The following is a 16,171-nucleotide window of genomic DNA, read 5'->3' as shown; positions in this document are numbered from 1 at the left end:
AGTGTGTACAGTGGAGGGATTAGCGGGTAAAAAGTGTGTACAGTGGAGGGATTAGCGGGTAAAAAGTGTGTACAGTGGAGGGATTAGCGGGTAAAAAGTGTGTACAGTGGAGGGATTAGCGGGTAAAAATTGTGTACCGTGGAGGGATTAGTGGGTAAAAAGTGTACAGTGGAGGGATTAGCGGGAAAAAGTGTGTACAGTGGAGGGATTAGCGGGTAAAAAGTGTGTACAGTGGAGGGATTAGCGGGTAAAAAGTGTGTACAGTGGAGGGATTCGCGGGTAAAAAGTGTGTACAGTGGAGGGATTAGCGGGTAAAAAGTGTGTACAGTGGAGGGATTAGCGGGTAAAAAGTTTGTGGAGGGAACGTCAGGTAAAAACCGTGGAGGAAATTTCGGGTAAAAGTCGTTCGGAGTCTGAAGAGAGGTTCACGTTTGGCTAAAGGGAAGTAACTATTGCTTATAGTACGATAATAGAATTATCTGTTACTTTCTTAACATCCTAATGGACAATCCTGGTACCAGATGGCATTGCATGGATTAGAGTACTTTCTACGACATTCTGTAGTCTGACGTTCACATATTGATCGGGATCACGACATTTAATTGTGATTAAACAATGTTGATCGGGACCACGACATTTAATTGTGATTAAACAATGTTGATCAGGATCCCGACATTGTGATAATTATATTAACAGAGAAAGGAGAAATAAACAAACTAAATAATGCATTAATTGAACATACGTCAATTCTTATACTGAGAATCAGCAAAAAATACGTTTATTTGTCTCTTGTACAGGTATATCTCGAATAAGCAATGTATAGACGTCTTTTAACTGCATCCTATATTAAGTTATATGGGAAATGAAACATGATGGTTACACTCTTATATTCTAACCTTGTCTTTACAACATGATAAAACAATCTTACCAGTCTCTCAAATAGCATAAGGTTAAATAGTGGTAGAGGTATATACTGATATCTATTCATAAAAAAAATATTAAAACCCTGCATGGATGCCATATTGTATTTTTGAATGAGGGATGTTCTATATTACAGTATGGGCTCATGGACAATTTGACATTTTGGTGTTTATACAAATGTATGTTATAAATACCAAAGTGACATCTGAGATGTAAGTAAACTCTCAGGAATCACGTCAGGGACAAACTAAATGAGGTAGATGTACTCGTCTATTATCCGGATACACACAAACAAAAATGTTGTAAATGATAGGTGATGAAAATTATATTACATTTGAAAATATACATAAATTTACATAAATTTACATAACATTCTAACCTCTACTTGTTTGGTACAGAACGCTGTACATCGGAAAGACGTCAACGAATGTGACATAAAATTTGAATACAGTATTTACATTTACACTGCAGCCCCACTATATAACTTTGTAAACAAGCTCAATTGAAGTTTACGAGTCCATAACTTCAGAACCTTTATTATGACGTCATTTTTATTGTGACGTCATAATGTGTCACGGCAATAACGAAATATGGCTGTTGAAAAGGAGCCTAGTGCTGACTGACCAAACTCTTCACTCGGGTTGAGATATCCCTGGCCACGGAACAGACCTATGTTATATTCTATTATTCTCACATACTCCATATTGTTATCCCGCGGTTGCTAGGGAAAAGGTAATTCGATCTCACACAGGGGAGTAGAGGGAGCTTGCACGCGCTATATGACGCTGCTCACAATAAAGTAACGTCATCATTTTACGTTGAGTGACAATGTCGTAAATGATGACGACATTCCAAGGAGCACTGTAGATGGCGCTTTGAAAAACTTTCATAAGATCTTGCATTTGCTTGCAAAGTACATGAGAAAAATAATCAAACATGGGTCTGGATATCTTTCAACCCTCGTGGGTTTAGATATCCATGTCTACGGAACAGGATCATGTTTGATTTTATTAATCTCAATCTTACACATATGACCCTTATCGGTCAGTTAAATATCTCAATCTAACACATAAGGTGCTTATAAGTCAATAAAATATCTCTATCACATATTTCACAGGATTAATGTCTATAATTTATATCAATATGATACACAGGACGTATATTTCCGGTAACACCAGTCTCAGAACTGGCAGCAGATGTTGGGAATCTTCCAAGCATGTCGAATGTTCGTATCGATGTCTACGGTGGGAATGAAAGATTTGTGTTCCGAATTTAGTCAAGTTTGTTTCCTTTTTAATCATTTCACAAACCATTTAATAAAAGTGTATTCAATACTCCTTATGAACTGGTGGATGGGTTCAGTTTCAAACGTAAAATTCATTCCTGGTGTAATCAACCAGTTTTCGAATTAATCGAGGAACTGTTAAATACATTCCGTTTCCATGCTGATGATGGTCATGTGAAACTGGACCTAGCGGTGCTCTCTAAGATGGCCACCATCTCCAGACAGGAAGTTGAGCCAGCCATTGGAGAGAGCTGTGCTGTCCGTATCCGGATCTGACGTAATAGAGGGCGTGGTCTTCTGTGGAATTTCATTTTCAACAGGACTGATAGCGTTCTTCTTCTTCCAAGGAGAACCCATTACTACAAAACGAATGCCCGGATGTATATGTGTTCTATAAAATGAAATAAAATGGTCCAACAATACTAAGCTGACAATCTTAACAAAGCTTTATGTTACATTGTACTTTGTCAAAATTCCTGACACAATTCGTTGAAGAATTCAGTACATATAATAAAATTTAATAAGAACATTGATGTAGTGGACCGGAGAGGTAAGTGATACACTACAATGAGATTGATGACGTCATTCACTTGACCTAAATATGTGATGCTCTAACACAGTTTATCCTCGATACATTGTAACGATAGGATGCTCAGACCAAACACCACAGAGATCGCTATATAGATGACATACTGACCTCCACCTCCGCCTCCTCCGCCCCCTCCAAACACTGTGAATGGAGGAGCACCACCCCCGGGCGAGCTGTCCCCGGGAGAGCCATTCTCGTTCTCTAACAGGTGTCCTTTCCATGCAGCGCCACCAGTAGGTCCTCCGCCTGGTGAAACAAATACAGTTAACACCATGGTCAGTATAATTGTATCGGACTACATTTTAGTATGATTGTGGTGGGATATAAACGGAAGAAAAGATTTCTTAACCACCAAAATACATCCTAAATGTAATTATATTTGTACCAACAATGTATGATTAATTGATTTTAATACATATATTCAGATATTGCATTTGGTTTTATCGACATATGAAACATAAAATAACAATTTCATACTTATTTAAGACTATCTCTATTTTTCTTACTATTCAAACATTCAAATTAATATAGCATGTATTTCAATAATCAGGATTTAATTTATTTGTATGATACATGTACTACATTCCTACTTACTTCCTCCCCCACAGTAGCAGGCCCCCGCTCCTCCCCCGGGACCCCCGGTCGGCGAACACACCGGACAGCAAGTGGCGAAACATGTACCACAGGATATACAGCACGGACAGTTCCGGAGTCTCGCGCATCTCCAGGGCAGCCATCCGGGTCGACAGCAGCACCAGTAGAGGATGCTCAGGCAGACGACAACGCCGATGACAGCGTACAGTGGGGTCAGATCTGGGGGCGGGACAGGGGGGCGCGGGGGTCGTCGTTGTGGGTTTCGGCTTTTTGGGCTCTGTAATTATAAAGGTACGATGTATACATTCATCCCTAATAGGTCAATAGATAGACAAGTACACCATGTAGTGTAAAATAGTTATTTGACGTCATTATAACTGACCACGTGACCTAGCAAATTATTTGCCCTGTACAGTTTTAAGGATCATATATACAGGAGAATAATGTTGAATTTCAAACACGAATAAATATCTTTTTAAAAATCGCACAAAAATAGTATGTATAAACACTTACACCTTGAAATGCATATGGCGGTTGTGAATAATATTACACAAATATGGTATAAAGGAAGGCATTTCAATTAATATAAATGCTCCTATATCATACTTTTAAGACATCTTATCATATTAAGAAGGATCTTTTAAAGAACAAATGTTAAAATGGTGAGTTTGGAGCCTTTTACAGAAATATGCATCTTTTACTCCAAACTCAACAGTTGGCCATTTTTCCTAATAGCTGTCTTCTTGCCATGTCTTTATGGTGTCTAATAAGAACATTGTTGATGCTTGAAATACCTCCTTATAAGCCATAATTGTAAAACATATTATATAGTCACATCTGGTAAAAACCAATGCTCCTATTGTGTGCTTTAGACACTTGTGAGCAAAATGACATGGCCAGTTCCTCCAATATATGCGATATAAATGAGCTAATTATGCCCCCCTGAAACATGCATTTTTCGCATGTTTTGTTAATTTACAAACAACATGACAAATTACATGTCAACAACAAGTCCCACGGTTTGTCATGATACATACTAAAAGTTTATCAAGTTACTTCTGTTAAATTGCACCATATATAGTAGGAATGTATAGGCTTGCGAAATATCTGATTTGCTGTTTAGATGCCCCTTAAGATAAAGTCATCTCTCAATGTTACAATAGTAAACAATGGTTTATGCAATGATATATTTTGTAAACAAGATTATATCAAATAACTATGGTATCATATCTTAAAGAAATAAGATCGTTTTTGTACATTGTCGTGATATATCTCACCTTACATCCGAAGCCATCTTTACGTTACCATAGCAATAGTAATGACAACAAACTTGCAAAAACGCGCTACACGGAATATGTCGATTTAATTTTCATTGTATTACCATTGTAAACGTAGTAAAAACTTAGTCTAATCCTATATAATTTGTGTTCACGGGAGATCACAACCTAATTTCTTGAGATCATTTATTTATTTATTTATTTATTGCAAGTAGAAAATGAGACATAGCAATAAGCACAAGAAGTTTAATTTGTTTTAAGCATTGAGGTTGATTTTTTTTATTTTCATCGGGGTATGAAAAGAATTTTTTTCTGCAAACTGTATGAATCCGCATAGCGGATTCTTACAAAGTTTGCAAAAAAAATTCTTTTCATACCCCGATGAAAATTTTAAAAAAAATCAACCTCAATGTTTATAATTAATTTCACTTAATTGTCTTTTTCTAATTCAAATCATGTTTTATGTACAATTTTACGGGTTTTATTTGGGATTCTTTTTCTCAAATCATTACGCTACGTCAATTGTCGTATTGTGACGTCACATTTTTCGCGCCATTCTCGGAATTTCTATCATAGAAGAATGAAAAGAATTTTTCGACCAATCACATTTGAGTATTTACCATGAAAACAAAGAAAAAATAATTATATGATGATGATTATAACATGTTAAGGATGTGTTCAGTATATTTGGTAAGTAATTTGTAGGTTACTGATGTATGTTGATGACGTGTACATGTACATGTATGTTATCATCGAGGGATTCACGTGTACGTCACACGTTATGATTACGCGCATGTATACCAATAGAGGATGCTGGCAATAATAATAAGAACGATGATTACGTAGAAAGGGCTCGGGTCTCTATCTGGGCCAGGGGGTGGGACAAGGGGCGTGGTGGTTGTCGTCGTCAAGGGGATGGGCTTTTTGAACCCTGTAATTATAGAAATTGTGTATGTGTGTTACCATGAACGCGCCACATATGATTAGAAGTGTCGTATTAGATATGATATACACGTGTGTGGTCAGAAACTCGTTGTACGTGTTTGTATACAGACGGCATGTGTGTACAAGTTACAATGTTTTCAAAGTCTCGAGTGACAGGTAAAGACGACATTTCTACAAACGAATCTCCATTTTGTTGTCGTTTCGTCTACAACATTTGCAAATAACATTTTGTTTTGCTAAGTCTTAGTCCCTTACGAATAGAACATGCTGACATATTTTGAATTACTTACTGCAGCAACTTATTAATTATTTCACAACTTCCGGTTGGCAAGTTGATAGCGTGTGTGTACATACAACATGTTTACTGCAACAACTTATGATTTATCTCACAACTTCCGGTAAACAAATAGCTGACGTACAATGTCTCGGTGAATATTTGCTGTTAAAGTATATACAGTATCCTTATTATAATTTCTAATTCATGTTAATATGAATACGTACTTCCACAGCTTCCGGGATACTTCTTACTGACGTCAGAGGAGTCTTTGGGGAAGAACTCATTGAGACAATTCTTGGAATACCAGTAGTCGCAACGTAGAGAGTCGTCCAGACAGCGCTTGCTTTCATTACACATCATCACTACATCTTCGACCGTTTCGTTACACGCTGAAAATATTATCATGGTTACCGTTAGAGGATTTCTAACATGAAGCTAAACATATACGTGAAGTAACTAAAATAGAGCGTGTTTTGAAATTGGCATATGCACATCCATGACTTTCTTTTAAGATCTTAAAATCGGATAAAGAAACAGAAATAAATCGCATCCAGATACCAATTTCCAGAACTGTATACCGCTTAAAACAACATTTATTTTTTGTATATTTTCTAAACACCGAAATTAGCCTTTACCGTAACTAAACGACGTGATGTCGAGTTTGAAGAAAACCTCGGGGTAGTCGAAGTTATCAACTGGTGTGGTGGCTTTAGGATCAACCGTAGCAGACGGATCCGGTGGCACCGTCGTCCCGTTGCCAAGGGCGGGGTTTCGGTAGTCAAGGTAGAAGTAAAGTGTGATATATTCCCCCACCCACTCATAGGACGGCGATACAGTATCCACCCCACACAGCGTGAAAAACTGGGTAGCTGCGGCTTTATCTTTACCATTGTACATAGTCACATATGCCTTCCCACAATCCTTTGCGGTCGTCGACCCGAGCTTCTTTTTCACCTTGGGGTCATGAATAAGAAATTCCCGCCAATAAATACCCATGTAGCGCTTTTCTGGCGGGAAGACTCCGGGAGTAGCCGGCATACCTCGGACAATAACGGTACATTCCAACAATTGACCTTTGAGTTGTTGTGCAACATTGACCTTGGGTTTAGACTTCTCGTTAAAAACCAGGTCTCTGTCGAACTCGAGGTAAGCCCCGAAGTCGGGACCAAGCACGTGGCCACAAGACTCCGTCACAAAATCTGTGGAATTAACATTATAGACATGTTAGTATAACATAGCTGGTCTCTATGTAATGTACATGATACACCATAACATCATGAACTATGACGTCATTCTGTCGTCTTGGTAGTAAACCCCGTTGGGTCGTAACAGAAATTCTCACGACTCCTATAGAATAAATTATTTTCTCATGAACTGACTTGTATTAAATTTATTCAATCCGTACAGTCATTTGATATATCATTTGCCTAAAAGAACATCGAACTATTGAACTTTCCCACATAACACATCTGGTTTTCTCCAAACATCAGTGGTAATCTTAATAAGAAACTTTGCGAACATTTTCAATAGAAACACAAATGATGAACTAATAAGTCCAGAATTAATAACGATAGCATAATTACTAACAAGCTAACTTTTGCATTTTTTATCTTCGTAAATAGTGTAATATACTTCCAGCTTTATCAGTAAATAATGTAACATGCTTACACCCTTTTCAGTAAATAATGTAACTTACAAACATCCTTTTCAGCAAATAATGTAGCATATTTACACCAAAAAATTTCAATAATGTAATATATTGTATACTGACATCATTTCTACTAAATAATGTAACGTACTTATATCATTTTCAGTAAATAATGTAAAATACATGTACTGACCTCCCTTTTCAGTTAATAATGTAACGTACTTAACTATTTTTCAGTTACACAATTATGTAATTTACTGCCCTCCTTTTCAGTAAATAATGTAAATAACTACTTACAACTTTTTCAGTAAATAATGTGATATACTGCCCTCCTTTTCAGTAAGTAATGTAATATACTGTCCTCCTTTTCAGTAAATAATGTAATATACTGCCCTCCTTTTCAGTAAATAATGTAATATACTGCCCTCCTTTTCAGTAAATAATGTGATATACTGCCCTTCTTTTCAGTAAATAATGTGATATACTGCCCTCCTTTTCAGTAAATAATGTAATATACTGTCCTCCTTTTCAGTAAATAATGTAACGTACTTACATCTTTCATTTCTGCCGTCAATAAACGGAACATGTAAGAGAATCAATAGGAAAGCGTACGTATCCATGTTGATTATAAACCAACTCCCAGTGTTAGACTGCTGTCGGAACCCAACGTGACTACCATATAGGTACAAAAAATATCAAAACCCATTGTATCTGTGTATAAAACACTTCAGTTTGGTACATTACTAGGGGACCCGACGGAGGGGGTAGATGTTTGAATAATTCAATTTTAAATTATCATAATTTTACCATATAATATTAACTGTATGCTATATTTCTATTTCTTGAAACTTATCTTCATTAATTATTATTTTCATATTTTCATTTTTGATGATGATGTTTTCCCTAATTCCCCCCTAGTCACACCCAACTCCGTGTTCACAACCTGACATGTTGATTATCCTCCGTAGCGAGGCAATGCTCCTTGTCCAGGCAAAAATGCGCAATAAAAAACAAATGGCGCTGCACCAAGGAGTTCATCCCCAGTACACAACTTTTAGTTTAGACGGTGTTTACACACATATATAATCGGGAACTCCCTAAGATGGTATTGTGAATATTGATATACATCTTCCAATGTGTAGTGGCTCTTTAAAATACCACAAACTGCGATACAGTCCTTCCTTGACACTCTGGGAGGTTATTCGACATATTTGCTGCTATGTCGCCGAGGTCCGATCGCTGCCCTCTATCACTTGTGTGGGGGCGGTAAAAAGGCATGTTAACCGATCGGACATTCAACTACCGATCAGTTGTCCGCCTAGATTTAAGCATTTCTCTGTGTATGTTTAATCAAATTCATTTTTCCTCTGGCCCTGTCTCACTAATCCATTGTCTTATGACTGTAAGGAAACAATACTCGGTCTTCGACATTGCAGTCTCTGACGATGTCCATAGTACTGCGTACTTCCGGTCATAGACACCGTTAGTGACGTGTGATGTGTTCACACAGCTCTTTCCGTGTATTAATGCTATTACGTGATTACGATAGTAAGGGAACGTTATTACAATTCAAAACTTTTAAATACTGGTCACGATCTTCTCATAGCCTTTCGCTCTTACGATTCACCAAGTATTCAAACTCGCATCGCAAAAGAACGAAGTTCCTGGAAGTAGACAACTAATCACAGACGCAAACTTATCTTGTCAATATCAAGGACAAGCCACTTCCGTCCTATACTTTCTGGACATCGTGTATTTAGGCGGGTTTAGCCAGCTAATAGATGAATTGGGACGGGACTAAGCCGCCAATAGATGTATTCGGGCGGGATTATACAGCTAATTGGTGTATTAAGGTGGGACCAGACAGCTAACTGGTGTATTTGTGTTGGACTAGACAGCTAATTGGTGTATTTATGTGTGACTAGACAACTAATTGGTGTATTTATGTGGGACTAGACAGCTAATTGGTGTATTTATGTGGGACTAGACAGCTTATTGGTGTATTTATCTGGGACTAGACAGCTAATTGGTGTATTTGGCTGGGACTAGACAGTTTATTGGTTATTTGGATGGGACAAAACAGCCTATTTGTGTATTGAGGGCGGAACTAGACAGCGAATTGGTGTGTTGAGGACGGGGCAACACAGCTATTTGGTGTGTTGAGGGCGGGGCTACACAGCTAATTGGTGTGTTGAGGGCGGGGCTACACAGCTAATTGGTGTGTTGAGGGCGGGGCTACACAGCTAATTGGTGTTTTTTGCTGGAACTATAGACTGCTCATATTGCTTGTATTGGGGCAAGGCTATACCGCTAATAGATGTATTTGGGTGGGGCTATACAAGTAATATATATACATTTAAAGTACATCTAAACAAAAAAAGCAGTTAACCTATTAATTTCCCATGCATGTCTTAAAGACAGAACATGATTTTGTCCAAAGATTTCTAAGAGATGTTATTTTGGCTAGATAATATAATATGTAGTTTTAACTAATACCTTTACTAGATGCAATACCACTGCCCTTAATCATACACCTAGTATAGTGTGAATCTGTTATGGAGACACACGGTGGTCCGTGATTTGAATCAGTTCTGTACAAGGTTGGAAGTTAATATTTCTAGTTCCCCAGTCTCGTCACTGACATACTGTGAATTATTTACCCAACCCTCACGTGACTTAACATTATCCTGCTCTCAAAAGACGCAGTTATCAAAAATAAAGTACGCATACTCACGCCATAATATAAGTTATAGACGGCCTTATCTGTAGTCGAGACAGTGTAGAAGTTTATCGGTCCTAAGGTGTGTACTCCACTCATAGTGGTCAAGATATGGTGGATAAATCCCTCGCCCAGCTCGTCTGGATTATCTGTATTTTCGGACTGGTCAGTGGACACAGATGGGGTAGAGATCGGAAGTCAGGTATTCATATATTAGTACGGAACAAAATGTATAACTCAAGTGATTTATTCGAACGAACGTATTAAGCAAAACTTGAAAATACACCGGAAGTCAGACTGTAAATAGATCTGTAGCTTTGTGTGCGCCAAAATAAAAAAAAGAATCGTAGTATTCATACTTTTATAATTGAAGAACAGAAAGGATATTCAACAGACATGCATTACCAGCCTGTATTAATGGCGCCCGAGATAACATCAAAACCATTAAATATTATTCATATCAGTATGAACGCAGTAGGTTACACCTATATATTGCATAGAGCCCGTCAAATCCTTTACAAAACCCACCGGGAAAACAACAACAATAAAAACAAAACAAAAACAAACAAAAAGCAAATATTCCATACAAGATACATGTACATGTATGATATAGCAATGGCTGTCTTCGATATTTCGAGCATACTTTCTTCTTGGCCACATGTTCCATTCTACTATATTTTCAATGCCACATTCCTGACTGTAGTTACCATTATATATTGTAATATACTGGTGTGTTACAGAGTACTTAGAGGATCACTGCAGCAACAAGATCAAACTGCCCTTGTTTCAGAGACTTGCGTTGACACGAGACTTGTTTTACAAACAAGGATGGCACTGTGACGTCACACTAGAGGCACCAGCTCATCACGTGGTGTCGATCTCGTTCCAGAAGTTTGATATTGGTCGCTCGAAATTAATTATATGTGACGATGTGCTTAGGATCTATGATGGTGAGTAACGTATTGAAAGTTCTACAAACCGGAACCACAAATCTAGAGATATGTTTGCTGACAAAAATAAAGGGCACTTCACCACAGATAAGCTCCCATCGTACATGTACATTCTTCAATTAAAAAACTGGCCATATATGGCTAAATCAGGTATAACTTTAAAGAGAGATGTGTACACTAACCTGAGTATAAGATGGTGTTTTTATACACTGAAGTCCGAGAGTGTAGGAATGATATACATATAAATAGGTTTATAAGCAATGCCTGGACGACAAACAGTACTAGTCGCCATTTTACTTTGAGTAGCTATAGATTGTATTCCGGAAGTGGCTGTTTCGCGTAACAGTACTTCTGCTTCTGATTTCAGGTGCTAGCATCAAATCGTCGGAACTGACACCTACACAAGGTCTTTGTGGTCAGATACTACCAAAACAGTACTTGTCCAGTTCTGATACACTGACCATCAGATTCAAAAGTCAATATGTGACATCGAGCGAGGGGTTCATCATCGATGCTACGTCACTTGGAGGTACAGTTCGGTAATAATCGTAAGAGTTAGAGGGGCTAGTGCTAGGAATGCATTGGTTATCATTTTTCAAACAATTGGAAAATATAGACCACGCGATAATCAGTTGTCAATGGTCGGCGCATTTTAATGTAAAACGGTTAAGTTTAAGAACCCAACGCATTGAAATGTATGATTCTAGTAATCAGATAAACACACTTGACGACGTATTGTCACACATCTCACGACGTATTGTCACACACTTGACGACGTATTGTCACACACTTGACGTATTGTCACACACTTGACGACGTATTGTCTCACACTTGACGACGTAATGTCACACACTTGACGACGTATTGTCACACTTGACGACGTATTGTCACACATTTGACGACGTATTGTCACACATCTCACGACGTATTGTCACACATCTCACGACGTATTGCCACACACATCACGACGTATTGTCACACACTTGACGTATGTCACACACTTGACACCGTACGTATTGTCACACACTTGACGACGTATTGTCACACACATCATGACGTATTGTCTCACACATCACGACGTATTGTCACACACTTGACGACGTACTGTATCACACTTGACGACGTATTGTCTCACACTTGACGACATATTGTCACAAACTTGACGACGTATTGTCACACACTTGACGACGTATTGTCGAACACTTGACGACGCGTTGTCACACACACTTGACGACGCATTGTCACACACACTTGACGACGTATTGTCACATACTTGACGACGTATTGTCACACACTTGACACCATATTGTCACATATTTGAGGACGCATTATCACACACACTTGACGACGTATTGCCACACAAACTTGACGACGTATTGTAACACATTTGACGACGTATTGTCACACAAACTTGACGCATTGTCACACACACTTGACGACGTATTGTCACACACATCATGACGTATTGTCTCACACTTGACGACGTATTGTCACACACATCACGACGTATTGTCACACACTTGACGACGTACTGTCTCACACTTGACGACGTATTGTCTCACACTTGACGACGTATTGTCACAAACTTGACGACGTATTGTCACACACTTGACGACGTATTGTCGACCACTTGACGACGCGTTGTCACACACACTTGACGACGCATTGTCACACACACTTGACGACGTATTGTCACATACTTGACGACGTATTGTCACACACTTGACACCATATTGTCACATACTTGAGGACGCATTATCACACACACTTGACGACGTATTGCCACACAAACTTGACGACGTATTGTCACAGACTTGACCTCGTATTTTCACATTCTGGACGACGTATTGTAACACATTTGACGACGTATTGTCACACAAACTTGACGCATTGTCAAACACACTTGACGACGTATTGTCACACACTTGACGACGTGTTGTCACAAACTTGACGACGTATTTTCACACACTTGACGACGTATTGTCACACAAACTTGACGACGTATTGTCACTCACATCACGAAGTATTGTCTCACACACTTGACGACGTATTGTCACACACTTGACGACGTGTTGTTACACACTTCACGTATTGTCACACACTTGACGACGTGTTGTCACAAACTTGACGACGTATTGTCACACACGTGACGACGTATTGTTACACACATCATGACGTATTGTCTCACATCTCACGACGTATTGTCACACACTTGACACCGAACGTATTGTCACACACATCATGACATATTGTCTCACACTTTACGATGTATTGTCACACACTTGACGACGTATTGTTACAAACTAGACGACGTATTGTCACTCACATCACGAACTATTGTTTCACACTTGACAACGTATTGTCTCACACTTGACGACGTATTGTCACACACTTGACGACGTATTGTCACACACTTGACGACGTATTGTCACACACTTGACGACGTATTGTCACACTCTTGACAACGTATTGTCACACACCTGACGACGTATTGTCACACACTTGACACCGTATTGTCACACACTTGACGACGTATTGTCACACACTTGACGACGTATTGTCTCACACTTGACGACGTATTGTCACACATCTAACGACGTATTATCACACATCTCAAGACGTATTGTCACACACTTGACACCGTATTGTCACACACTTGACGACGTATTGTCACTTACTTGACACCGTATTGTCACACACTTGACACCGTATGTATTGTCACACACTTGACACCGTATTGTCACACACTTTACGATGTATTGTCACACACTTGACGACGTATTGTCACACACTTGATGACGTATTGTCTTCCACTTGACGACGTATTGTCACACATTTGACGACGTATTGTCACACACTTGACGACGTATTGTCACACACGTGACAATGTATTGTCACACACTTGACGACGTATTGTCACACACTTGACGACATATTGTCACACACTTGATGACGTATTGTCACACACACTTAACGATGTATTGTCACACAAACTTGACGACGTAATGTCACAAACTTGACGACGTATTGTCACACACACTTGGCGACGCATTGTCACACAAACTTGACGACGTATTGTCACAAACTTGACGTTTTGTCACACACTTGACGACGTATTGTAACAAACATCACGACGTATTGTCACACACTTGACGACGTATTGTAACACACTTGACGACGTATTGTCACACATATCACGGCATATTGTCACACACTTGACAACGTATTGTCACACTCTTGTCAACGTATTGTCCTGTTCATTAGCTTCATTTCTTCCAGTCGTTGAAAATAAGTCTGATTCTGATTCCTGTCCAAACAATGACTTCAAGTGCATGGAGACATTTTGCCTGGACCGAAGTTTGGTATGTGACGGTGTGCCAAACTGCCGCGACAAATCGGACGAGTCTGCTGAACTCGCTGGATGTCCAGGTATCTTATCCCCCTGTAATAATTAATATCAGGATATCATTTTCCCTGATGTTAGAATAACTCACATTTGTTATAATAACTCACATTGGTTAGAATAACTCACATTAAGTGACAATATCATGTCCACGTCGCCAGAAGAACGAATTCCCGTCATGAACAAGTGTTCTTTATTCCATATTTTTGAATCGACTGTTTTGTTTTAAACATTTAGCTGTTATAATACATAAAATCCATTAACATACAGTGTCGTTTATGTACTCGTTGTATTGTTTACATTTATGTATTCAGGTTTGGAAGCTGGTTGGATCGACATGAGCGTCGGAGCGAAGGTACATGTAGCCATCTTTGTCTCGGTTACCCTCCTTCTCATCGGAGTGTGTTGTTTGGTTCTCTACTGCTGCTGTTGTCCTGCATCAGTTAAAACTGTCTATGTGCCTTACAAAAAGATTTAGACAGAGATTATATGCCAACCTTTCTTCTTATCAATTATAAATCGCTGATATGATCAAAGATGATTACGGAATAGCAGTTAGGGTCCGTAATACTGTATCCGATCCCCCAGAAGGTCTGAATGGAGTGGTCTCGTCCCCCAAGAAAAAATCATAGGATTCCCAATAGTCTGAATACCTTTCTCTACCGTCCGGAAAACATTTATCATATATAGTGGCCACCATGTTTTTCATAGATATCAACACCATCACTGGTCTGGATCAAATGTTTCACTTCGTTATCAGTTGGGGGCGGCCTATAGGTGTCCTCCCCGTCCGTCTGGCCGTCTGTCTGTCAGTCCGTCCACTCATTTTTCTACTTTTTTTTTCTCAGCCTTGCTTCAAAAAATATTGGTTAACGTTGGAAAGTAACCTCAGTATATGAGTAGCTACAGATTAAGTTCGAGTTTCAGGGGTTCGGGGGCAAGGTCAAGGTCACTGTTACTTTTTCTAGCGGGGGCCGGTAGGGGATATGTATTGTTTAGGAATACCCAGCATGCTTGTTTTCTTAATTTTCCACTGAAATGTTGATTATTTGTGTTTTGTCTCTGCGAACTCTACCAATGCATGAAGACTTTGTATCCAGAGGTTTATCCTTAAATACCATAGGTTTGATAGTATTGAGACTTTGTAGCCAGAGGTCTATCCTTAAATACCATAGGTTTGATTGTTTTGAGACTTTGTAGCCAGAGATCTATCATTAAAATGATGAGTTTAAAGATTATTTTAAGAAATGATGTTTGTTAAATCATTTGTATCTATGCTCTTTTGTTTATGATTCCTATTTTATTGTGTATGTAACATGGAATATAGAAATGCAATTTCATTAAAAAATTGCTAAGAAACCAATCGTTTAATACATTTTCATTCAAAATACTCCTCAACATCATGTATAAATCGTCTATTTATGAATTTGTGAATTTTGTCGCATACTGCATTTGTATGCATGACTGGCTTTGTGTTCTTATTATTCATATGTCAAATAAACACACTTTGCTTTAGAGAGAAAAACAAAAACTTAAAATATTGTAAATGTAAGAGTTGTTTCC

The 16,171-nt window shown here is 38.6% G+C and overlaps 2 protein-coding genes and 1 long non-coding RNA gene across 3 annotated transcripts; 1 reads left to right on the top strand and 2 right to left on the bottom strand.

The window, feature by feature from the left end:
• Positions 1 to 1,228: 1,228 nt before the first annotated feature.
• LOC117337632 lies at positions 1,229 to 3,032 on the bottom strand. The gene is made up of 2 exons (XR_004534883.1): positions 2,904 to 3,032; positions 1,229 to 2,565 (listed from the first exon to the last, which is right to left on the bottom strand). It is a non-coding gene; the product is annotated as an uncharacterized LOC117337632 (long non-coding RNA).
• A 353-nt stretch (positions 3,033 to 3,385) lies between these two features.
• On the bottom strand, positions 3,386 to 8,156 carry LOC117338546. Its single transcript, XM_033899904.1, has 4 exons — positions 8,090 to 8,156; positions 6,524 to 7,087; positions 6,113 to 6,277; positions 3,386 to 3,666 (listed from the first exon to the last, which is right to left on the bottom strand). Exons 1-4 carry the CDS (start codon positions 8,154 to 8,156, stop codon positions 3,386 to 3,388), a joined length of 1,077 nt encoding a protein of 358 aa, XP_033755795.1.
• Positions 8,157 to 10,306: 2,150 nt separating this feature from the next.
• LOC117337629 (enteropeptidase-like) lies at positions 10,307 to 15,967 on the top strand. The gene is made up of 5 exons (XM_033898705.1): positions 10,307 to 10,457; positions 10,996 to 11,205; positions 11,573 to 11,734; positions 14,485 to 14,634; positions 14,923 to 15,967. Exons 1-5 carry the CDS (start codon positions 10,367 to 10,369, stop codon positions 15,084 to 15,086), a joined length of 777 nt encoding a protein of 258 aa, XP_033754596.1. The 5' UTR covers positions 10,307 to 10,366; the 3' UTR covers positions 15,087 to 15,967.
• The last annotated feature ends 204 nt before the right edge of the window (positions 15,968 to 16,171 follow it).

The sequence above is a fragment of the Pecten maximus genome, chromosome 11 (genome assembly GCF_902652985.1).
Source record: "Pecten maximus chromosome 11, xPecMax1.1, whole genome shotgun sequence".
Classification (NCBI taxonomy): domain Eukaryota; kingdom Metazoa; phylum Mollusca; class Bivalvia; order Pectinida; family Pectinidae; genus Pecten; species Pecten maximus.
This window is presented reverse-complemented; position numbering and strand designations above follow the sequence as displayed.